Below are 25139 nucleotides of genomic sequence, written 5' to 3' on the forward strand. Positions count from 1 at the left end.
TTTGCCTGAACTAAATGGCCTTTGTTCTCACATCTTCACTAGCTCTTTCACAAACATAGTGTTTATTACACAGTCTTAACATCTTTATCATCCATCTCCCCTTCCTAGCAGGGATTTTTGTCAGTTTTGTTCATGTTTTTAAGTGCATAAAATGGTCTGGCACAAAACAGATATTTAACACATATTTGTCGAGTGAAATAAACGAATCACATACTACTATGGTATACAAAGCCATTCCAACAAGATGATTTTTATCCCACCTATCAGGCTAATACAGAATCACAACCATGTAATAATCATTACCAGTTTATGCACAACAAGATGTTTTTCCTTATTACTTGCTGGAGTTACACCTTACTCCTGATACTGAAACTTAAGTCAAGAGCCATGCAGTCTGAGCCTATTCTGGCAGGACCTATTCTGGAGTGGTGGTCGGGAAAACTATGTTCTGGTCCTGACTCTGCTGTCTGACTTTGAGAAAGCCATTTTCCTCTCTGAGCCTCAGTTTTCCCCATCCATAGAATGGGGCTTACCTACCAGGGTGGAAAGTAATTAAACAGAGTCAGACATGTGAAGCTGCAAACCCTGTCCTTCTGTGTGTTCATACTTTGAGAGGGAGTAGCCAGGTTCTCAGGAAAAATTAAAATGAAGATGCAGACCCGTGATGGGAGCAGTGTGCAGCAAACTAAGAGGAAGACACAGAACTTAACAAGTTCCCAGTATGTGACCCTTCAGTAATTCCATATTTATCCCCATGCTTAGTCGTGAGTCTTGCAAGGAGAAAAGAGGCCACACATGTCTTCATTTTACTATGACAACTACTTTGCCCACTCCTTTTGCTGGATGCTATTATATTCATTCAAGACGTCAAAGTTAGTGGCAGTGCGGTCATTATTATTATATGACTTCCTAAGAGTCCATGACATGGTAATCTGACATGTTCATTTCATAGAAGGATGAATTTAGGAAAAAAATTTTCCTCCTTTAAGTAGGTGTAAATTGTACTTCCTTGAAGACTTAAGATCTGTCCCTGTGACGGATTCTATGTGTGGAGGGAGTGAGTGGGTAGGTGTGTGTGTGTATGCACACGCATTCTAATGACCGTACAAGGGTATAGTGATTCACCGTGGCATGGAAAATGAGAAAGAAACTTTCCTCTGGACAAAGTTGTGAGATTTTGAGCAACAACTCCACAACCTAAGGCAACCTCTCCAATCCCACTAAGGAAAAAAAAAAAAAAGAATCCATGCCACGATTAGTCTAAAAACCAGTCTGGTTCAAGCAACTCTAATGTTCTCAAGACAAGCAATGCTTTTTTTCCTAGAAGTCAAAATACCCACTTAAGGGTAGGCAGGACATGGGGGAGATAAATTAGGAGTTTGGGATTCACAGATACACATTACTATATATATAATTGGTAATCAACAAGGACCTACTGTATAGCACAGGGAATTATATTTAATATCTTGTGACATAATGGAAAAGAATCTGAAAATCAAGTGTACAGCAAAGTAACTGAATCACTTTGCTGTACTCTTGAAATGAACACAATACTGAAAATTAACTATACATCAATACAAAATAAATAAGAAAAAAATCCCATTAATAAGATTAGTATTTAAATGCATGTCTTGACACAGGCACATTTCTCTTTTCATACCAATTAATCTCCCTTGTGAAATTTAGCAAATTTTAAGATAAATCTGACAGAAAGTCATATGTTGACATCAGAATATTTTACCTGGCACTTCGTCAGTTGCTGCCCTAAAACCATTCTTGCCACCTACAGCTCATTCTGGAAGGCTGGGTTTCACGTGAATGTAAATCATTGTAGATCAGCTATGCATACTGTCAGAGTCAAGGATTCAAACAAAATTGGAGTAAAACAAATTGTACTCCAGAAAATGAAAAACTGTGTGAGATTAGACATAGCACCAAGACACTCATAATATATGTTTTTAGGCTTTAAAGTGATGCTTTGATATGGGTTGATGAATTTATGGAATGGATATTTTTAAACAAATTATTGAAAGAAAGGTATTTTCCACCTCCACTGGCATGTTATAGTATGGCTTCAGAGTACGAAGACTCTGACTCAAGGGAAATTATTGTTAACTGAGAAAGACCTTGCTGTATAAAGTCAGGCTAAGAGGCAAAAACAGAATATAGATGTGGAAGGTAACACCTCTATTACTGAAAATTCCAGCCAGCGTGCTCTATTCTTCATGTAATGGTCACAGACTATTCTGCACATATTTTTCTACTCCCAGGGGCAAGATTATCCAACAAGAGTGATAAAGGCAAACAAGAAATTCTGACACTTACTTTTGTCAGTTCTCTGAATTTCCACAAAAGTAATCAACAATTGTAAATTTTTAAAATTTTTTATTTGAAAAAATTGATCCTATTGAAATAAATATTTATGCAGAGACTCAGTCAGAAGTAATTATAACAATGCCTAACATGTAGTAAGTGACCAATAGATATTTGTTGATTAATGAATTATAATACATTATTCTTTGCAACAATAAACCAGAACATGGAAAATTAAGTTAGCAGCTTCCTTGTTTTTCTGGAAACCATCGGTTTATAAAAGTTACATCATAATTCAAATATAAAAAGCATAATCTTGGGGTTGCCTGGTGGCTCAGTAGCAAAGAATCCACCCACCAGGGCAGGGGACAGAGGTTTGATCCCTGATCTGGGAAGATACCATGGAGCAGCTAAGCCTGTGCACCACAGCTAGTAAGCCTGTTCTCTAGAGTCTGGGAGCTGCAACTATTGAGCCTGCGTGCTGCAACTACTGAAGCCCAAGTACCCTAGAGCCTGTGCTCCACAAGAGATGCCACCACGTGGTAAGAAGCCCACGCACCACAATGAGAGTAGCCCCTGCTCGCTGCAACTAGAGACCAGAGCAGCAATGAAGATGCAGCACAGCCGAAAATAAAACATAAATAAATGAGTAATTTCTTAAGAAATACATGACCTTCTTTCCACTCACCTTGTCTAGAAAGTAAGCATATGTGAAGGCAGAAATGAGAGAATCCAAATCACAGGACTTATGTCCAATAACCACATGGACCTTCTCCAAGCGTTTGCTTCGATTCTGAAACAAATTCAAATAAAACATCACAACTTAACAACACATTAACGTAAAGTGGATTTTTTCAATTTTTAAAAGTATGTATGCCTTAGCTATATTCAGACCCAATTGCAAAAATCCATAAATGTATCTTGAGGTTTTATATAAGGGCCTAAAATGGTACAATATGTTTAACATTCAGAAATGCTCATTCAAATTTTAGTTAGTTGTCAAGAACAGAAAATTATTGGTTTACAACCTTGTGAACTTTCCTGGGTGAAACCTGAAACTGGCCCCAATACACACAGAACAAGGGGAGATTGAAGAAGATGCAACCCACTCCAGATGGGTGGGTGGCAGGTTCAAGAAGCAAGAGAACCTACTTACAAGGCTTGTCTTGGGCAGCCACAAGACAGGTGTATCTCCACACCTGCCCACTAGAATCTTAAAAGTTTACCTAGAGGCCTTAACTGGCTTCCATGACACATGGTCTCAACAACACATTGTTCACTCAAGGCTGTGTCCATAAAAATAGTTCCTGCTGTGGGATTCATGGGCAGATTGTACATTTCAAGGACAGGGGAGGGGAAGAGGAACCTCCAATTGCCCGAGTCTAGCTCTCAGGTCAACTGGTAGTCACATGTTCTCAATGACCTCCTACAACAAAAATGTGGTTGTATTAAGATCATCCACAAAGTAATTTGATATGAACTATATCTCCAAGTCAACACTTTTTTTGTAAAAGATTATTTTGGTCTAAAGAACAGTTCCATAGTATTTTATATCATTTCTTTACACAAGATGTTCTTCTCACTTTGAGAGAAAAAATGATTTTGTTCATATGTCCCTGGTATGCAACACTATTTGATAGAAATTTATTTTTTTCATGCCACATTTTGAGTGACAGGATATGGTCTCTCTGCATTATATTCTATAATTTAACAAATAAAAGTGGTTGTAATGCTTTTCTTCTCTCCAGAGAAAGTAATATGATCAGTATTATTGCTCCAAAAATACAAATCAGTTGCTATTAAAGAGTGTATATTGTCACCTCTCTGAAAGAGAAGACATACATACTGTTTTCTTTCCTGGTTAACTCAACAGTTGCTTAAAATTCTTTACAGAAGGCTGACCTCCTTATAAAACACTGGATTAGAAGTGCTAAAGAACCGATCACAACCAGAAAATTCCACAACAAAACTGTCCAATAATGATAAGGGTAACCCAAATTAACATATTTATGGAATGTCAGGGATAACACTTATGTATACTTCCTCAGTTTTTCATCCTTTGTTTTAATTTCTCTTTTCATGACTTACTAGAAAGCCAACTCGATTGTAATACTGCTCAAAAAGCTACTCAAAAAATCCACTGCTCATGACTATTTCAATTAAAAAAAAAAACTTGCTATTCCCTTTCCTACAGAACAAAGAAAAAGGATTATTTAGTAACTTACTAGGCCTCTTAAAACTGAATCTACAAATGTGTTGGTGTTTGTAGAGAACTACCATATCAGACTCAGAAACTAGTTATTCAACAACCAAACTGTGGCCCGAGGAACATAATAGGGTAAATCTTGGAGGAGGCTCAAAGAGCCTATCAACTTAGAGAATGATGGCAGGGTCAATATTGCATATAAATTGTCCAGTATGCAATATTGTAAATTAAAACAAATACGTATATTTTAAAATATATTGATATGTTGAGCTTTAGTAAAATAATAGGATTTTAACATGTTATAAACATTCTGAAGATAATTATAACCACTGCCCCCGGCCATCACCCCCTGTAGCTCCCACTCCTTCCTCTCCCACCTTCCTTCCCTCAACCTTGTAACTTTATAGCTAGTCCACTTGTACTTTTTGAGGATTCTAGTCTAGACCCAGTTCTTACTCCCAAAGCTAGACTGCTTCCCCTGTGCAAGACTGTCATATTTAGAGGTATAGAAAGAAATTGGGATAAATGCAATTATACTCCATTACAACACAAACAAATGCATTAAGAAATCATATTACTGTAGACTGTTCTTCCGAGAAGCTTGAAGATCTAAGTAGACATTACGTCATTTCTCCTCCCATATCTCTTTGAAGGCAGACAGTAAGAAGATTCACAACACTTTTTGTAGGTCAGTAGAGGCTGTTAGAGGACTAGGATTGTTCCCAGAGCCCATGACCCGGTACAAAGAGCTCTGTCTCTTCTGCCCTGCACTGATCACACCATAATGTCATAATGACTTCAGTATCTACAAAATGAGCAGGCATGGGGATCGAGGGGGCAAAGAGAATGTTAAATACGCCTGTTAAATACAGCAAGGCTTCATAAAAGTATAGCATATTAAAATTACTCCAAAGCTGATCCTTGTTTAGGTTCAGTAATTCCTCAGCACAGCTCTGCATTCAACACTCAACTTGCACCAAAGAAGACATGGGGGAAAATAAGAAGACTTGGGAGTCAATTTATTTCTAAGCCCAAACCAATTATTAATTAGAAAGAGAAAGGAGCTAAATAAAATTGTGAGCCCAAATATGATGGGCCAATTCTTACAACTGGTGAATCTTCTAAGATTAGGATTTATTCATCCTTCTTCATTTAAAGAGAAAAAAGCATGTATCAACTTGCAGGTCAGGCTGTAGAAGATCCCAACACAAACCTTCAAGAGGTTTTTTTTTTTTTCCTTTGGTGCCCACATCCCTCTGTTTTCATGTTCTCTTGTTTCCTGAATCCCCTTCTTCCCATATATCAAGTTTCTTCAGAGTCATGGCTTCTTCCAGCATTATTTACTATGTCTGCCATCTCCAGTCAATGCCCCAGTTCCCAGGCTCCAACACTATCTTCCCATTTCCATCATTCTGGTGGCCATCCTATCAGGGATCTATCTGCCCCTTCACTAGCAATTCCATAGCGAATCCATGCCAATGAGTACTCCCAGGTTAATGTGTTACTCACCAAGGTAACATACTTTCATTCTAAAGAGACCTTCCAGGAATTATGCCACAATCCAAAAAGATGACTAGAAATTTCAGGCTGGCTAAAATTGTTAGACTAAACAAAAGGGATATCACAATCAGAAGGTTCCTTTGGTGACCCTTAAAAATGGTTGACTCAACCTCAAAAAACATTCCAGATGTTCCTAAGAGATGGATTCCTACCCAAACCCACTAAGATATAATTAAGGGGTAGCAAAAGTCAAGTATCATAGTAATCAGGCTTAGACAGATTTCTGCGTGCTTGGAGGAATAAGACATGAAGTTAGTTACATAAACTCAACCAGCAGGTGAACTCAAGGAAGGTGCAGGATTTCGCTTTTCAAAACAGAGGTCAACAGCCAAAGAATACAGGTCCCACTTTCAAACCTCCTACCACAAATGACCTTGGCTGTATGATCAGAGTAAAAACAGGGGTCAAAGAGAGTCAGAAAAGTCTGGGACTGAGCTCGGGGGTGTGGGGCACCTGGTCCGCTCCACATCAATGGCTCCACCTGCAGGGGCAACAGGGAAACTGGCTCACAGAACTGAGAGGAGACTCCAGACCACGGGGATCCCCTGAGCTTCACACTGCAGGCCTGCGGACCCTTCCTGTGTCACGCCCCCATATATTCATAGACTCATAGATGCTCAATCTTAAAGTCTATGTCCCTTGACACAATTCAAATTGGGGTCTAGAGTATTTGCAAACAGACAAATTCTGCCCAAATAAAAGTGACATATGTACAATTTTATCAATTCAATTAATCATTGTTGTTCAACTAATAAAATCCTGTTTGTGTGCCAGGCACTACACTAATCTCTAAGGATACAGCATGAACCAAGCAGACAAAAATCCCAGCCCCCATGGCACTTGCATTTTAGTTCAAGGAGATAAAAAGAGCCAATGATTAGATGAGGATAAACAGAAGGCTAGGGTGCCCTGGGATGAGGGTCATTGAGAAGGTGACATTAATAAAGATCTAAAGTGAAGAAAAGGGACCTCCAGTTATCTCAGGCCAAGGGGCAAAGTGAGACAATGCCCAGAATGTTCCAACAAATAGTAATTGCCTAGCATATACATTTTCAAAATGTGACTTTATAAACTCCCAGCTAGGAGAGAATAGATTTGGCAGGAAAACAGTCATCCCCTGATCTTGATAAGCACACCAAGCATTAAGGAATCTCAGGAGACAGAGATTTATCATCTCCTATCTACATCCAGTGCTGAGCAAGCCCAAAACAAAATACAATCTTCATAATGGGTTGAAATAGATACTGTGCTCAACTTATACTATACCTTGAACTTCTGAATAGATGGACAGAATCTCTCCATAATCAACATATAAAAGAAAATATATTGAATACGCCAGTATTCCAGATCACAATCTTCATATGCTTTCGAAGGGTAATCCTATACATCACTAAAATGAGATTTCTTCATGACGTTTCTTACCTCTTTTTAAAAGCAGAGAAATATCTAAGCATTAAGATTCAACCACCCATGAAAGCAAACTGTACTTGTCAGGCAAAAGCACTTTCAAACACACTCTGAACAGAATTGATCAGAGAGAGGGTTTCCAGAGCTCCGTCATAAGCCCAGGCCGTTCCATCATTTTTTTTTTTTTTTAGTAACTCTACCCTCTGAGAAACAGACCTGTTCCACCTGGAACTTTACATCCAAAGCCCCACAACTAACCTGAGTCAACAAGCCCTTGCAACACAGTTACACCATGGTTTCTACATACCCATACTACTCAACTCTCTTTTCTTAAAAATCCTAGGCAAATGTTTTCAAAAATAATGAACTGAAATGATCATTATAGACAAAGCCTACAGATGTTGGAGAGTCCCCTTCATCGCACACTGATGCAGAGCCTATTTCTTAGTCCTTCATCTTTAACCAGTAAGTGAAGATGCCAGAGAAAAAGAAGTCATTTGAATTTACTGGATGGTATCGCCAAGGAAATCCAGGAACAGAAACAGTTGGCAGTTGACTACTTCTAACTCCAAGTCAATGAGGGGTCGGAATGAGGGGTCTTCCTTCCTGGAGGCTGGCTCTGGGTGGCACAGAAAAGGGCTCAGTTCCTCCCCAGAAGAACTCTGTGTACTGAAGGCTACCATGATTCTAAATCAGGAGACTCACAGATGGGCAAGAGGAAATCTTGCTTGCCACTAATGTCCCTTTCGGTCCCCATCTCCAGGCCAGTCACAGTCACCAGGAAAGCCAGGAGGGAGGGATACATGAGGAACCACAGTGAAACAAGCAGCAGGGACCAAGGGAGCTGTGGCGTGCCCAGAGCAACCTGGTCCTCCAAAGGCCAGGACAAAAGCCCCCATCACCTCTACCGGATATGGATAAAGTCACATTCTTTGTTCATCTGGCAAATGAGCGAGATGCCTTTTGTTCCTGGCCTTGGGTTTAAGATGATGTCTAGAACTTCTGACCTCCTGAACATCTCATAATCTTATCACTATCTGAGAAAAGGTTGGGACTCCGAGGGAGCACAGACTGGAGGGAACAGCGTGACATTAATTAAAAGTTTAAAAAAGCAAAGAGGAAAACTTATCACTCTATGCAAAGTCCCCAGAACACAGGAATTTCCTTCACCAACTGAAACTTTTGTATTTTATTCTTTATTTTTGTTTCTTTCTCTGGTAAGGAAAGAAAGACATGCCATTATAAAAAGTCAGACACAACAAAAATTAATAAAACAAAGATAACCACTGTTAACATATTGTTGAATATTCCACATTTTAAATTTATACAAGTATACTGACACATATACTTTATGAAAACAGGGTTCTTCTCTATTTACAATAGGTAGGACATGAAAGCAACTTAGATGTCCATCAACAGATGAATGGATAAAGAAACTGTGGTACATATATACAATGGAATATTACTCAACCATAAAAAGGAAAGCATTTGAGTCAGTTCTAATGAGGTGGATGAACCTACAGCCTATTATACAGAGTGAAGTAAGTCAGAAAGACAAAAATAAAACCCTCAAACAAGGGCTCTGTAATAACTTAAAGGGGTGGGATGGGGTGGGAGATGGGAGGGAAGTTCAAGAGGGAGGGGATATGTGTATACTTATAACTGGTTCATGTTGATGTATGGCAGAAACCAACACAGTATTATAAAGCAATTATCCTTCAAGTAAAAATATTTTCTTTTTTTAAAATGGAGATCTTCTATTCCCAGTCTTTAAAGACTTCCTGTTTTCACTTAACAGTATACTATGGACCTTTTTCCATGATCCAAACTACAGATACTCTTCATTCTTGCTGGTTTAATGGTATCAATTGTGAGGATACATCTATATGTATGAAGGAGGGGTGTGGGAGTTGATATATGTATATAGAATTCCTTGAATCAATATACGTGCTTTTTTAAAAATCGCTATGATGTTGCTAAATAGAATACTCTGGCCCACTGGCTACCTCATTTAGTCCAGTTTCATTCTAACAGTTAGTTAATAAGTAATAATAAGTGACTGGGAGGCTGTAACTGATTTCTTCTGAGAGCTGTACCTCAGGTTATGTGTAAAAACAAAAACATTTACCAGAATCTACAAATTCAGGATATAGACATTTTATATGTAATTTTCTCATAGATGTCCAAATTTAATTGGTGACGTACTGGATGAATATAAACAAGCGAATTAGGAAAAGGCAAAAAGCTTTCAATGACGAAACTCAAATGATTTTGTCATAATTTAATTGTCTCAGTCAGTACTGACAAAGTTGAAACTTAATCAAGTCAGAGAAGCATAGTCTATAACCTCCCTGCTCACCGCCCTCCCACCTGACCTCAATAACATTTTCCTTCAGCCTCTCTTTGACATGCTTGAGGCCCTCTTTTAGCATCTCTCATTTGGGAAAAATAAGGGACAAGCGTCAATCTGAGCAAATTCAGCTATAAGTGGCTGAAACTGCGCATCTATACCCCTTCTAGATGGTCCAATTAGAGGCCATTGTGAGAAGGCAGTCGGGGAGCCAAAAGCTACACTCAGCTATTACTGCCCAAGGCCCTTCTTCTTGGGTGGGCATCTTGGTCCCCAGAGCCCTTGGGGTCAGGATCCTTTAGCTGGGGCATTTGACACTGACTCAAACATTCATTGTTTTTCTCAGCTGAATCCATCTTCCTCAACCTGTTTGCTACCCATCTTGAAAATAGAATGTTCTCAAAAGGAATGACTTCATATATTGTTTTCACACTTCCTCAATCATAATAATGATTTGGGCTGGAATTGTTACTTTACTTAAAACATTTAATTTTTTATATTTTTGTTCAAGATCCTCTTACTGACAATGTCCTAAAGGACAGTTTTGGGGGACAACAACATTATTTTTCCCCCACAGCTTCAACCAGAAAAGGTCAAGGATGATCCCCCCAAGATCCTTACCTTTTCTGAAGAGCCCCTTTAGGAACTGTCCTATATATTATCATTTTCAGCCATTCCACTTTGGGGGGAACTGTGTCCATACATTTATTACCAACTTGGTGGGGTAGCCTTTTAATTTCCTTTCAGTACTGCTTCCTTCCAGCTTAAATAGATGCCCTATCCCAGAAGTCTGTCCTCCATGGTTTCACAGATTTTAATAATCTCTCAACCTTCCTCTTTTCAGACTGGAGAACTGTAGTCCTTTCCCTCCAGCCTCATGGAGATGTACCTCTGGGTCCACACAGCTTTCTGACCTCCTGCTGTCTTTAACCCCCTTGCTATGCTGAGATCTTGCTGGGAACTGAATTGTGCACTTCAAAACTCAAATGTCAAAGCCCTAATCCCCAATGTGGTGGTATTTGGAGACGGGATCTTTGAAAAAAAGAATTGGTTATAGACTTAGTCATGAGCGTAGGGCTCTCAAGATGAAATTAGAGCTCTTATAAAACAGCAGAGTGCTTCTGCTATTTCTCTCTTTCTCTCTCTCTCCACCATGTGAGATCAGGAGGAGGCTTTCTATAAGACCAGAAGGCAATTCTCACCAGGGCCCAACCATGCCAGTTCCCTGATCTTAGACTTCCAGTCTTCAGAACTGTGAGAAATACATTTACGGTGTTTAAGTCACCCAGTCGATGGGTGGCTTTAAGTTAACCTTAAATTAACTTAAGATTTAAGTTAATTTTTTGGTAATATAAGTAAGACTGCAAGGAATATTAGGAACATAGTATTCTTATGCCCAACTCTAGTTATTTCTTCAAGATATACTTCTGAATTTTTAATTTCTGGGTAATGTAGGTAATGTAGAATGTAAATATTTTAATGCCTACCAGAAAAGTATAAATTTACATTTTCACCTACAGAAATACCTGACTTTCAAATCTTCAGCTCTATTTAAGCATTATCTTATTGCTAGGTAAAATAGTACCTTAATATTGTATTTATTTTACTTACAAGTGCTTTAGGTCATTTTTTTCCTATGGACACTGGTGTCTTCATATGGACATATTTTTTGTGAATTTTTCACTGCATATCAGTTTTAGGATGTTTATTCTATCCTCACTGCTGAATTAAAATACTGTATTATTAACAAATTCAACTCTGGAAACATCAATAAGATATTACTTTGTTCTCTGGCCTCAGGCATCTGTGGAACAGCTTGTTCAATAAGTTGCATTAAGTATGCAATAAACATACATTATTTAATATGACATTATCTTTTCAAGCACCAAAGAGCAATGATACACTTTGTACTATCTGACCATCTTATTCTCAATCTACCTACTATGTTTACTGAAAATTGTTGCAATAACACAGGTCAGACTCTGCCTTAGTTTCTAGCTTTGACTGGAATGCATTTACTCCTCTTACAATTAGACTCATATAAAAACGATGATGCAATTTAAATTTAAATCTAAAGTGTTGAATAGATCATTCACTATTAAGTATCTTTAAAAGGAGTGAAATTCTGATAGGCCAAAAAGAATGACAGAACTAAGAGACTAGATCTTAAAAGTTCTCATCACAAAGAAAAAATTATAATTATTATGGTGATGGATGTTAATTAGATTTATTGTAGTGATCATTTCCCCATACATACAAATATTGAATCACTGTTATACTTCTGAGAATATAGTATAATAAAATATAATATAATACAGTATTACATGTAAAGTACATCCCAATAAAAATACATAAATATAACCTGTGATTTAGCTACTTCAATTCTGTGGGGGAAATGATAAAAAATAAAGAGTAGGAGATAATATTTGCATAATATTTGTACCATCTTGCTATTAAAAGGGCAATATTTCTAACACAAAAAAAGTTTCTACACATTGAGAAAAAGACAAACCACCAATGAAATCATCAGTAGAAGCGTGAATAGGCAATTAATAGAAGAAAAAAACAAATAAATGAAAAGAAATTCAGCCTCATTAGTAGTCATAGAAATGCAAATTAGACCCACAATAATTTTATTTATTTTTTTGCCCATCAAATTGGTAAAAAAATTGGGAATGCTCGCACCCACTGCTGGTTAGACTGCAGGCAGTTGTAAGGAATATTACAACCAACGTGGGACTAATTTGACAGCACCCTTTAAGATGCAGAATGTTGACACTTCTTGATCCAACATTTATTTCACTTCTAGGTATCTATTCTATAAAAATAAAATCACCAATAAATATGGGTATTTTAAATTCCTCATTGTAATTCAAAATCCATTGTTAAATATGGATATTCAACAAAATCCTGAGAAACGTTTGTTGAAGCAGATATTCGTAACAGAAGCAAGAGAGGAAAACAAATAAGAAACAACATCAATGTATAACAATCAAGGAATCATTTGATACATTATAGACTAAGCATAAAGTATAATCAAAGCACCTATTATCAGACAAATAAGTTAGATCACTATACAGACCTGGAAAGATGTATTCCAATATTTTTCCCACTACTTCACATGGCTGTCTCTTTCTTTCTGGGTCCTGCTTCTCAGAAGAAAAGAATGCTGCTATGGTTTCCGCTTGGGTGACAGTAACATCTTGCTGACTGCACTAGGATCACCTACTAGGACATTATTTGTAATGCAGATTACTGAGCCCATCCCTGATACTCAGAATTAGTAGGTCTTCAGTAAAGTCTAAGAATAATGTGACATGCATGTTTGGGGGCCACGGCCTTAAAGAGGACCCAAGATTAAGCTCCCAAGGACCATCTGGCTTTTGTCAACAGCAGAACAAATCTGCATTTGGGTTTTGAAAAGGACTGCTAGAGTTACCCTAGATTAAATACAGTTTCAAAGGAAACTACTGGTGTTAGATTTACTAAAGTTAGATTTACTCAAGTCTACAGTCAGAAAAGGACTTGGGTTCACCCAGTTGAAACCCATCAATAGTTTCCAAAGTGAGGAAAAATAAATCACATAAACTCCTATTTATCTCATCCTTTGAAGTTTCGTTTTTTAAAAAACTACATTTTATGATGTGTCATATCCTAGTCTAGTAATACATGCACAGAATTCAGAAATAAATATACGTCTTGAGAGAATGAACTCAAAAGACTTCTACTAATGTTATTGTATAAGAAAAAAAAATAAGAGACCATTTTTTATTGAGCAGAAACTAAGAACTGAGAAATAAAGAGCAGAGGAAGTAATAACTTCATCCTCCATCTAAAGTCCACCAGGCTTCCTCTTTGGTGCAATATTCTACTTCGGCTGTGGAGTATGGAGAAATAAAAGTCAACAACACAAAGTAAAATAAACAGTACATCTCTTCATTTGTTGGTGTGTGCAATCTTTAGTTCCTAGTCATCCATGCATTGAGGGGTCAGCTATTCAAATATCAGAGATTCACTTCTACTAGATCAATAGCTCCTTGCAAGCCCTGGCCACATCTTGAACTTGGTATCCCCCGGAGTTCCTAAAGCAGTGAGTGTTCTGCACACAGCAGATGCTTGAAGCAGCATTTGTTAGTGAAAACAATGGTTGGATATAACAGTTGGGCAGAAGAGGGTTTTTAATTTTTATATCTATCATGTCCTTGTAAAACAACAGTAGTATGGACTAACACTTTGTTAATAGCCCCAAAGTTAAAAATTATATTACAGACTGCAAGTAATCTTACTTCTCTCAAGCATAAGACTCTCATTTCATAGTGAGCTCTCTCTCTGAATCTCTCCACCCCAACACACACACACACATACACACACACACACTCCACAGTATGATGACATATTCATTCTGTCTACTTCATGGGGTTACATTCAAAAAAATGCTTTAAAGTGATTTTATATAGTAACAGATTTTATGACTATTATTTATCATATATTATCACAAATTTCCCTTTTCCTCTTATGATTTTAAACACTTGACTTCTGACTCTATTACACATTCTAATTTATTCATTATTCTGATGATATAACTGTTGTAATAATTTTGTTTTTAAATGTCTCAAGCAGGGGAGAATAACACACTGTGGAATTCTATGAAAGCATGACTTGCTATCTGTGTGTGTGTGTGTGTGTGTGTGTGTAGCATGTCCAATACTGGGCCCTGATCCATTAACACCCCCAGACAGGTTTCACTGTAATTAGTTACCAGGTGTTACTCAGATGTGGCTCCAGCACTTAAGTGGTTAATGGATGTCCAGTGCAGAGTAATTTTAAAATTCCAGTTTGCATGATTTCAAGACAAAAGGGGAATTTATCGTATTAACAATCAGAAACAGTGAGGTTGTTGCCCCAAGGCACTATTTTTCCAAGGAATTTCAAAACTTCACGTGGTGCACTTCTATTTTGCAGTTATGTCCTATTTCTTTTGGTTGACAAAATGTGGCAAATGTGTCATAAAGTGCAAATTACTTCCTACTGTCTACTCATAAATAGGATAATAAGACATACCTGCTTTCCCCAAAGCAGGAAATTAAGTGTTCAAGTTCAGAATGCCCTTTTCGCAAAATGTTGATAATTTCTCAAGCTGGATGAAGAATCTGTGTTTTCTCTGGCCTCTCTGTGGTGTGTGTTCAAAAACATAAATAGGTAAAAGTAAATGAGAAACTGAGGCAAGAGAGCAAAGAGGTTTTCAAGAAAGAAGGAAGAGAAAGGAAAGCAAAAAGAGAGGGAGGGAGGAAGGGAAAGAGACAGAGAAGGAAGGGGAGCAGGGAGAGAAAGCCCTTTTCACCAGGTCTTGGAAAAGCCTGGGCCGTTCACACTCTGCGCAGCTAGTCAGAGTATGTCTTGGTTTGCATTCTTACGGGTGACTCAGCACTTAGACTTGTACTCGGTAAAAACATTCAACTAAACATCAGTTCAAAGGGCTGCCTGAAGCAATAAATAAGAACCCCACATTCTGAGCTCACGGGCAGCTGAAGTCTAGACTGAGACCAGCACAGCAAACCGGGAAGGTGATGTGTCTGCCTGCTCCTCAGCCCTTCACCTTCCTCGGCCCGTTCACACTCACAAGCCCTCACACACACCCTATGCCCTTTTGGACTTTCTTTTTTATCTTTGTCGCATAGGTAGAGGTAGAGAAGAACAGCAGCGTTTATGATACCATCCACACACAACACTGGAAAACCAAACTGTCTTAGACCTGAGAAAGCCAATCCACAGATCCTGACCTGATTCCGATGGAATCCTCAGTGATGTCATTGAACAAAGAAAATGTCTGCAGTGGAACTAGGATTTAGAGAAGTGAACCAGTGAGACTTTCTCAAGGGCTGTCAGGTTAAATCTGCATCAGGAAAATTACTGGAGAAAAATAAAGAACCGAGAGCCTTCACTTTGCTTTACTTCTGCGGGCTTGCTTTTCTTCCCTCTTCATCTTGGCAGTCTAATGTTATTCCTATACTCCTATGTGCATGTATCTGAATGTTTATCCTGCCTGCAATAAGTCAAAATAATTTTTAAGAGGTGGGGAAATAGCCCCCAATTGATTTCAATCATGATTCACTAAAGCACTCAGATTTGCTTCCCTGCTTTTTACTTTTCTCATCTACGGAAGGAAGAAATGCACATTGAACGTGAGGTGGGTGCCAAGAGGGTGGGGGTCTTTATAAACTGTTTTTTATCAATATATCATGGGAAACTTAGGATGACTCAGTAAATATATGACATGTACTAAGTGCTTCTGCAAAATTTTTGTAGTAAATACTTTATATGAATAACAGAGGGAAAAGATCCAAAATAACAAATGGTATGATGACTTCCGAACTATTTCACTTTACCTGTCATTTTCCACCCGTCTAAACAGTTTCAAGGCTCTCTGCTAAGAATACAGAGCCTTCCGAAAATAGGATGTATGTCTGGGTGCAGACAGGTATTGATGGTTCTGTAGCATATATCCACACACACACCCTCCCAGGCCTGTTCAGTTTGATCAAGTCCATCGTTATGAGTAACCCCTTGAATGAGGAGCATATGGGAATAATGAGGAAGTGACATTCCTGTTAACACCTATGTAGAAATTGAGAAGCTAAAATCCTTTTAGTTTAACCACCCTCTTCCCCAATAGCTGCGCCAGAGGAGGGACAGGGACCAAGGGAATTCTATAAAACGAAAGCCTGCCCATAGGGGTCATTCACACAAGCTGGAGCAACTCGCAGAAGCATCTCTAGGACAAAGTACTTTCCCCAGGGATGTGCAGGCAACACCCAACCCAATGAGCTTCAAAACACAATATTAGTCAGAAAAGACAAGACTAGAAAGCTGTTCTTATGCTGCTGCTTCTCAAATTTGCCCTGAAGAGTAATATTTAATAAGTAACAGCCCTAATTTTTGTTGCTACTTTTCCCATCTTTAAAGTTTTTATAAGTTATAGGAATTTACTTTTTTTCCTCAATTAAAAGTATTTCCTTTGGGACTTCCCTGGTGGTCCAGTGGTTAAGACTCCACATTTCCAGTGCAGGGGACGTGAGCTCAATCCCGGGTCAGGGAATTAGGATCTCACATGCTGTGCTATTTGGCGGTGGGGTGGTGGTGGGGGGAGTATTTCCTTTTTCACCAGAAAAATTGTCATTCATAAGTATTTTAACTTTTCTTTAGTTGGTCCTCATGGAAAAGAACAAAAGGCTTCTGTTCACTACACTAAGTCCTCAGAACTTTCTTTTGTGAGTCTTTCCTCAGATCAAGTCCTCTTAACCTGCTGCCTCTTCCAAAGTCAGCCGCGCGCTGTGCGGCACAGGCTGCTCTGATCTGTTCATTATTTCTCCTCCCTCAGATTGGGCGGGCTGAAGCTAATTAGTCAGGTTTTCTCTCCCCATGAACAAGCCAAGATGTGCTCGGAAGGCTTTTCCCAGAAGCTTTGCTTTGCTGCAGTCAGCTTTTTGTTGTCATAAGAAAGATCTATTGCTTTAATACTCACTCGAGTGAATGTCTGCGTTTGGAAGGGACGTCGGGCAGGTGACACCTCACACCTGGAATGTCTGAAAGCCTCTCAGAGATGACGGTAATGAACTGACAAGCAGCTGGGAGAAGCAGGAGGAGAAGCTGCATTTCCAGCAAGATGTGTGATGCAGGTTGGGGGGACCATGTGCAAGGGATATGCAGGGCAATAACTGTACTTTGCAAAAATGACAATTTTAATGATGCCATTATTTATTACACTGTGTGTTTTTCATTGAAAGAACTCTCACCTTCCTGGTGACCTCTCATTCACTCTTTCTTTCAATATTTTGCAAAATGCAAAACTCATTTTAAAACTAAACTGCAGCTGGCACACAGTAGTTGGGTATTTAACAAAGATTTATTAAAATACCTGTCTGGTGACCCAGAATACTGCCATATGATATAGATACAGAAGAGATAGATATAGAAATATGTGCATACGTACTGTTTCATGTGTTTTCAAAGCAAAAACAAATGACGTATCACCCTCTGAGAAGAACAAGCTTTTCAAATGAAGTTTCCAGTTTTCTAAGCATCAGCTCCTTCCCACCCTAGGATAATATGATTTTATGATACTAAGTACTAAATGACCTGTTTTTCAGTTGCCCATACATTTTGCCCACAGTAAACAACACTCTTCTATTGAGAGAATTGCTTGGAGTGTCCAGACAGAGCCCCTCAATATGGAAAAATTTCAATAGGATCATTTGAATTTTATTTTTGTCATTTTAAGGGGCATCATCTATTAAATTGGTTATGAAAAAGTTACCTTTAATATAAAATATCTGAACAAAGCTTTCTGCCTTGATGTTTTAAATAAATTAGTCATATAAAAAAGAAAGCTTCTGTATTAGACGAAGATTTTGTTATTTTAATTTTTAAATAAGTGTCACATTGAACTTTCAATATAAAAAATACATATCCAAAGAATGACAAATGAAGGTTTAAAAATATTTGGCAAACTTAACAATGCATAATAAAAATGTATCAGACCACCAAATTTTCCACCATAATAAATAGTTGTAAAACGGATGACATCCGCTTTTAAAATTTTTCACTCGTCCTATAAAATATAACTTTGTTCATTTTGGGCTACTGGTTATATTCAATGATGAATTATGTAAAACTTTCAATTAAAGGCTTGAATTTTCTTACCATTTTATTTTCCTTAATAGAATTTTTTTTTCTGAGTAATGTCTTTAGCAGAAGTTTAAAATTCCAATAGCAATCTGAATATGACATCTTAGTTTCTTAATACTGCGGTATCTGCTTTGAAAATTCCAAATATTTGAAACTATAAGCTAATACTTCTGCCTTATGACAACTGCAACCCTACTGCCCTGAGTATAGGTCCTAATGTAGAAGCAAATAGTCTTATTAGGAATACTTGTCAATTACTCACCCAACAACAACTGGAGAAGTGACTCTTTGGAGACCTGAAGGAGTCATTGCATCTTAGCAGTGACCTTCAACTGTTTAAGATGCTATTGTTTATCCTCACAAATCAGTCCTGCCACAAGCTCCCCTCCCAAGCTTTTTTGTTGTTGGTTTGCTGTATTGTTGTTGGTTGACTGTATTTCAGAAGGCTATAGCAACTAAGAGCCCTTAGATCATATAAAATAGAAATTTCCATCAAACAAAAAAGAGAGCAAGACTCCTCAATGTGTGGTGTGTGTGTGTGTGTGTGGTGTGTGACTTCTTAATTCAGCCATGTCTTAAGATCTTTAAAATCTCAGGGTGGAAAAAAGGGGAGAAAATATTTTTAAGCTTCTGGCTGAGGTGGTAGGAAGGTGCTGGTACTATGTGGGATGGAAGCAAGAAAAGATGGAGAGAATGTGGGACCATTGGATGGGGGAGATGGTCCTCTCTTTCCACTTGCTTAGTAAGCAAACCCCAGCTAACCAGAGAGAAAAACTCGAGAGGCAACAACCAGTTAGTAACAACAGGACAGCAGAGAGCCCCTCACTGTCTCACAACTCCAGGGGCACCATTTACATCTCGTGGAACTGTGCCCAGGGGACGCCATTCACATGCATTCAAGGTGAATGGTGCCTGCAGGACAATTGTGAGCCACTGCTGCGGCTTCTCTGATCCTGGCATCATTTCACAAAATTCTCAGAATCCTGGGTGGAAGATCCTTCAGTATTCCCAAGTTAAATCTGGTGAGCAGAGATCACAGGAGGTAATTGCCCCAGGGCGGGGATTTCCAAAGCCGTGCATTTGACAGCTTCCCTGCCCATGGGCTGATGGCAGTAGGGACTGTTTCTAGTAATGTGGTGCCTCCAAGGCTCTGCAGTCCTATCTCCCTCTGCCTCCTAGGTTGTTTCATTTAAGTTGTAAAATGATCATGGTCAACTTTTTATTATCTCGGGCAAACGCAACAAACATGAATTACTATGGTAGTATGCTATTTGGTAATTATGATATAGGAGGTCAAGCCAGTCAATCCTAAAGGAAATCAACCCTGAATATTCATTGGAAGGACTGATGCTGAAGCTGAAGCTCTAATACTTTGGCCACCTGATGTGAAGAGCTGACTCATTGGAAAAGACCCTGATGCTGGGAAAGACTGAAGGCGGGAGGAGAAGGGGACAACAGAGGATGAGATGGTTGGAAAGCATCACTGACTTGATGGACATGAGTTTGAGCAAACTCCAGGAGAGAGCAAAGGACAGGGAAACCTGGTGTGCTGCAGTTCATGGGGCCACAAAGAGTCGGACATGACTTAGTGACTGAACAACAACAATTATGATATAGGTAATTCCACTGTAATAAATAAAAGCTATAAACTTGTATACAGATTAGCATAGACAATGGCATATTTAGAAAGTTTCCATTGTTTGGCCCCACCTGGCAACAATGGACACCATGTCATACCCATTAGAGTCCTTGTCAACTGGAAGATTGGTCCTTTGGAGAACTGATGCTTACTTGCAATCATCTCCACTGGGAGCACAGCATCAGCCAGCCCCACCACTAACACAGCTTCAGCAGCACATTCCAGACCCTTCTCTCGGCCTACCCTCCATGGGTTTCTTCTCAGCTCTTTGATCCCCCATGAGCTCTAAGGAAAATCTCTCTTTCTAGAGAATAGGAGAGGGGAATAGAGCAATGAGGTATAAGAAAACAGTCTGTTTTCATTTCTTCTACACCCTGCTACAAAAATAGTAAGATTATTCATATGTCACAGGTCACTGAAAAAGAGTATGGGGCACAGAGGACAGGAGCATTAACTGCCCTAAAGTGTCAAGAAGCTTCTTGAGAAAATCTTTCTTCCAGAAAAGAGAGGTGAGACGTTCCCAGACCGAGAAGCAGCAGGAGCCTCTACTTTCTTTCCATGCTTCTCATTAAGTCAAAAACCCCACTGGACACAAAGTTTATGGGAAACCCACACACACACACACACACACACATACTCCTACAAACTCCTTACTAGCTGGAGATTCAAGTAAAATGAGAGTTTACAGGTGAAATGGCATGATGTCTGTGATTTGCTTTCAAATCCCCCAGGAAGCAAAAATGCACAGTGACGCTAGTGGTAAAGAACCTGCCTGCCAATGCAGGAGACATAAGAGTCTTGGGTTCAATCCCTGGGTTGGGAAGCTGCCCTGGAAGACTGGAAACCCACTCCAGTATTCTTGCCTGGGAAATCCCACGGCCAGAGGAACCTGGTGGGCCACGGTCCATAGGGTTGCTAAGAGTCAGACATGACTGAAGCAACTGAGGAAGAAGCAAGAGAGGATGCTGTGGAAAGAGATGAAACAGATGGGCAAAGCACTGGAAATTACTGATGATAAGTGTTATGAGTTGAGTTTCACCCACTCAAAATCCCTATGTTGGGGTTCTAAAACTCCAGTGTCTCTGAACTTATTTGGAAACGGAGTTGTTGCAGATGTAATTAGTTAAACTGGATGAGGTCATTCGGGTGGGCCCTAATCCAAGATGACTGTGTCCTTGTACAAAGGGGGAATCTGGGCACAGAGTCACGTATAGAAGGAAGACAATATGAAGACACAGGGAGAAGGCCATCTATGAGTCAAAGAATATCTGAGTCCTCCAGACGTTAGAAGAGAGGCCTGAGACAGACCCTTCCCTTGTCCTTCAGAGGGAACATGGCCCTGGGACACTTAGATCTCAAACTTCCAACCTCCAGAACTGTCAGGCAATACATTTCTATTGTTTAAGCCACTCAGTTGTAGGTAATCTGTGCTGGCAGCCTGGGAAACACACTAAATCCTATGTCCACTGAGGGTTCATTATGCGATGCTTTCCATTTTCGTATATGTTTGAAATTTTCCACAATACAAAGGTCGAAAAAAAGATGGCTTGTACATAGTCTCAGAAACATTAATAATTCAGCTGCACTCTGCTATAGCACCCCCTAAGGAAAACACCCAAGTACCAAAGGAGCTCAGATATCCAAAAATACAGCTGGTCCCCTCTTCAATCCTTGAGTCTAATTTCACATCTGCAATCCCTTTTCAAGGAATCGCCAGTAAATCTCCCAAACAAGGCGCCAGAGAGCTCTTGGCTCTTCTGGGCTCCAAACAGCTCATCCTCTGCTGAAGCATAATTGTAGGCAGCCTTGAGGTGCCTTTATAAACCATACATGAGGCGAGATGGGAGAAGGCGTCTTACAGCACAGATCCATACAGAAATCTTTTGTGAATTAGTTTTCTGCCCAATGTGCACAGACTACCGGATACACTATTTTGATGGCATTTAACACGTGGTAGACAGGTTAAGAAAAAGTATACCAGGAAATGAATTAAATATCCTCATAATTACATTTAAAGGCCCAGTGAACCAGGGCCACCACAAATACTAAAATACATGATAACAAAAGCAGTCAGCATTTTCCATACCATATGCTTGTAAATGTTATTCTGCAGGGAACCAATTAAAACTATGGAACACTTAGAACACAGACATATGGAACAAAACAGGGCAACTTATCTTGTCACCGTGGTGCTTGCTCAGTACATCTATTAGGGAGACGTAATCCTGAATTATTAGCACCAATAAATGCTATCTTAATTATAACTACCAAAAAAAAATTATGACTACCAAAAGGCAACACCAGCATAGAAAGCTTCTGATTTGGTTGTGGCATTATTTGGAGTTTTAAATGGAAGGAGAGTCTACTGCCTCCAGAATCACATGAAGTAACAATTACATTAAACATCAAAAATTGAATCACTACAGCAAATTGTTCGTCAGGCTGGGTCTCAGATGTCTCACCTGTTACACTAGGAAAAGAACAATAATGTTCTTTGAAATTCACAGGATTCCAAGCAAAACCATTTAAAAAGTGCAGGGGTGAAGGCAAAAGAACACTGGGGGGTACTTTCCTGGTGGACCAGTGGCTAAGAATCTGCCTTCTGATGCAAGGAATGAAGGTTTGATCCCTGGTCATGGAACTAAGATCCCACAAGCCACAGGGCAAGTAAGTTCACATGCCACAACTAAAAGTCCACAGGCTGCAGTGAAGACCCAGTGCAGCCGAAATTTCAAAGTAAATTAATAAAAAGAACATTGGGAAGTATAATGTGTTGAACCAGGGGAAGTACTTTTTTATTGTTACTGAAGACATGAACATAACACAAAATAAGCAATTATCAAGACTCTGCTGGTCATTACTTTAAAAATCTAGAGAGGGCTTTATTAAGTTTTCCTGACATTAAAGAGAAATGAAAATGATTTTTTAAATGTGAGTTACACTCCTAGGTCAATTGAATTGGTAAAAGACAGTTGACATTTTCTATCCTGTCACTGGAGCTTCATTTGGCATTACTGCTTAATTTAGAATTAACGTATAAAGGTACCAGACATATAAATTCTAATAAGCTGGCTCAAACATCACAGGAATAATGCTAGAACTGCAGACTCAAGCAATACCTCAGAATCAGTATATACGAGAAATATAAAAGAAGAGATAAAGGAAAACAGTAGAAAGAGTTTATAGATGAAGGAGCATATTAACTCTTCTCACAAAATGAGATTAGAAGGGGGCTGGGGGAGCACTGGAGTGTCTGGGGGCTGCATTAATTAATAATAAACACCAAAAGGTTAGTAACCAATTTAAAAACATTAATTCTGCATGCATGCAATTTATTTTTATGATCTGGGTAAGCCCCAAATGTGTGCACATTCTGGGCACACAGTGAATAGGTGCTCAATAAATATTTATAAATGAATGAATCAGAAACTTTGGCACAGGGATTCACCCAACAGTTAAAACTGTATCACCACCAACCATCCTTCTTTCCTATCTATGTCCCTCTGTGTGTGCGCTTCAGTCATGTCCAACTCTTTGCAACCCCATGGACTGTAGTCCTCCAGGTTCCTCTGTCCGTATGATTCTCCAAGCAAGAACACAGGAGTGGGTTGCCACGCCCTCCTCCAGGGGATCTTCCTGACCCGGGGATCAAACCTGTGTCTCCTGCATCTCCTGCATTGCAGGCAGATTCTTTACCAGTGAGCCACCTGGGAAGCCCCACATCCCTCTGACAAATACCTAAATGGGAGAGCATCAAAATCACAGGGCGGGGCAAGAGGCATGAAGAAGGACTTTTAATAACACACAGTCTTGGTCCCATCTGCTATATTCTCATCAGGGAGATCTGAAATGGGGCCTAGGTGCCTGTGTTTTCAGCAAGCTCTCCAAGTGAAGATGATGCCCGTTGAAATTCAAGAACCATGGCTCTATGATATGTTACTACTAGAAATTCCTCTTTCCCTGAAGTAGAAGAAATCACTTCCAAAAGTCTCCTTGCAAAACCTGTTTCAATGGACACAGAGCGGCAGTCTTGGGTTTTAGAAATAAATGATTTAAATGGTTAAACAGAAATAAAAATATACAGTTAATACTCAGAACTCAAAATCGCATTTGGATTTGACTGAGGTGAATTACAGAAAACAGTTAAAGACAGTTCATAAATGCAAGGGATAGCTTATTCTGCTGAGGAATATGAACCCGCCACGTCCCTGACTCACACTGCCAGAGGGACTAGGGGTAGGGTTCCTCCTGGACACATCACTGCCCCTCTTTGGGGCCAGTTTCCTTTGAACTTTCCGGATTTTTCCACGGTATTTTTCCACAGGATTTTTCAGAATTTTTCCACAGTAGACAACGGGTGATGCTGATTCCATGGACCCACCTACATGAACAACTGCCTTTCAAAGTTTCACTCGCCTTCATTTGCTCTATCTCCTCTTTCTGCGCTAACCAGGGCTCCTCCCCTCACCTACAGACACCACCAATTACACTTGGGGGTGGAGGCTGGGGGTGGGGCCGGAGGCCATCCCACCATTTTTAGTGAAATTGACAAACAGACCTTCAGTGCCTGCCCATCTTTCCAGCACTTCTGTTTCTAATATCACTGCAACCCAAACATGCCACTTTATACATTATTTAAAAATAACCACTGGATCTCAGAAGTGACTTAAACCCAAGAGGAAGTCTTATATATGGTTACCCCAATGCCTGCCATCTCTAGAATTGTGGTGACCTCCAGAGAAATGCTAATCAAACTGCATTATATGAAATTATTTTAGGAATGGAATTTAATATAGGTTGACACATAAAAGAAACTTGTCTTCTCAGGATACCATAGGATACAACATGCTTCCAGGCAAAAAGGCAAGAGACACAGGGTGCTGATTCTAACTTTACTACTAATTAGCTGGGAATTCTTGTTCCAGAACTCCTGTCTTCTCTGCTTCTGATTCTTCATCTCTAACATAAGGAACGTGGCT

At 39.3% G+C, this 25139-nt stretch overlaps 1 protein-coding gene across 4 annotated transcripts in view; it reads right to left on the reverse strand.

Moving 5' to 3' along the window:
* The window catches only part of PRUNE2 (prune homolog 2 with BCH domain), a 278419-nt gene that overhangs the window by 226138 nt on the left and 27142 nt on the right, over positions 1–25139 (reverse strand). For all 4 annotated transcript variants that reach the window (XM_061132725.1, XM_061132724.1, XM_061132722.1 and 1 more), the window contains exon 2: positions 3002–3106. In XM_061132725.1, the coding sequence (XP_060988708.1) occupies positions 3002–3106 (105 nt within the window). The remainder of the gene's footprint in view (positions 1–3001; positions 3107–25139) is intronic.

This window comes from Dama dama, chromosome 29, assembly GCF_033118175.1.
Source record: "Dama dama isolate Ldn47 chromosome 29, ASM3311817v1, whole genome shotgun sequence".
Taxonomy (NCBI): Eukaryota; Metazoa; Chordata; class Mammalia; order Artiodactyla; family Cervidae; genus Dama; species Dama dama.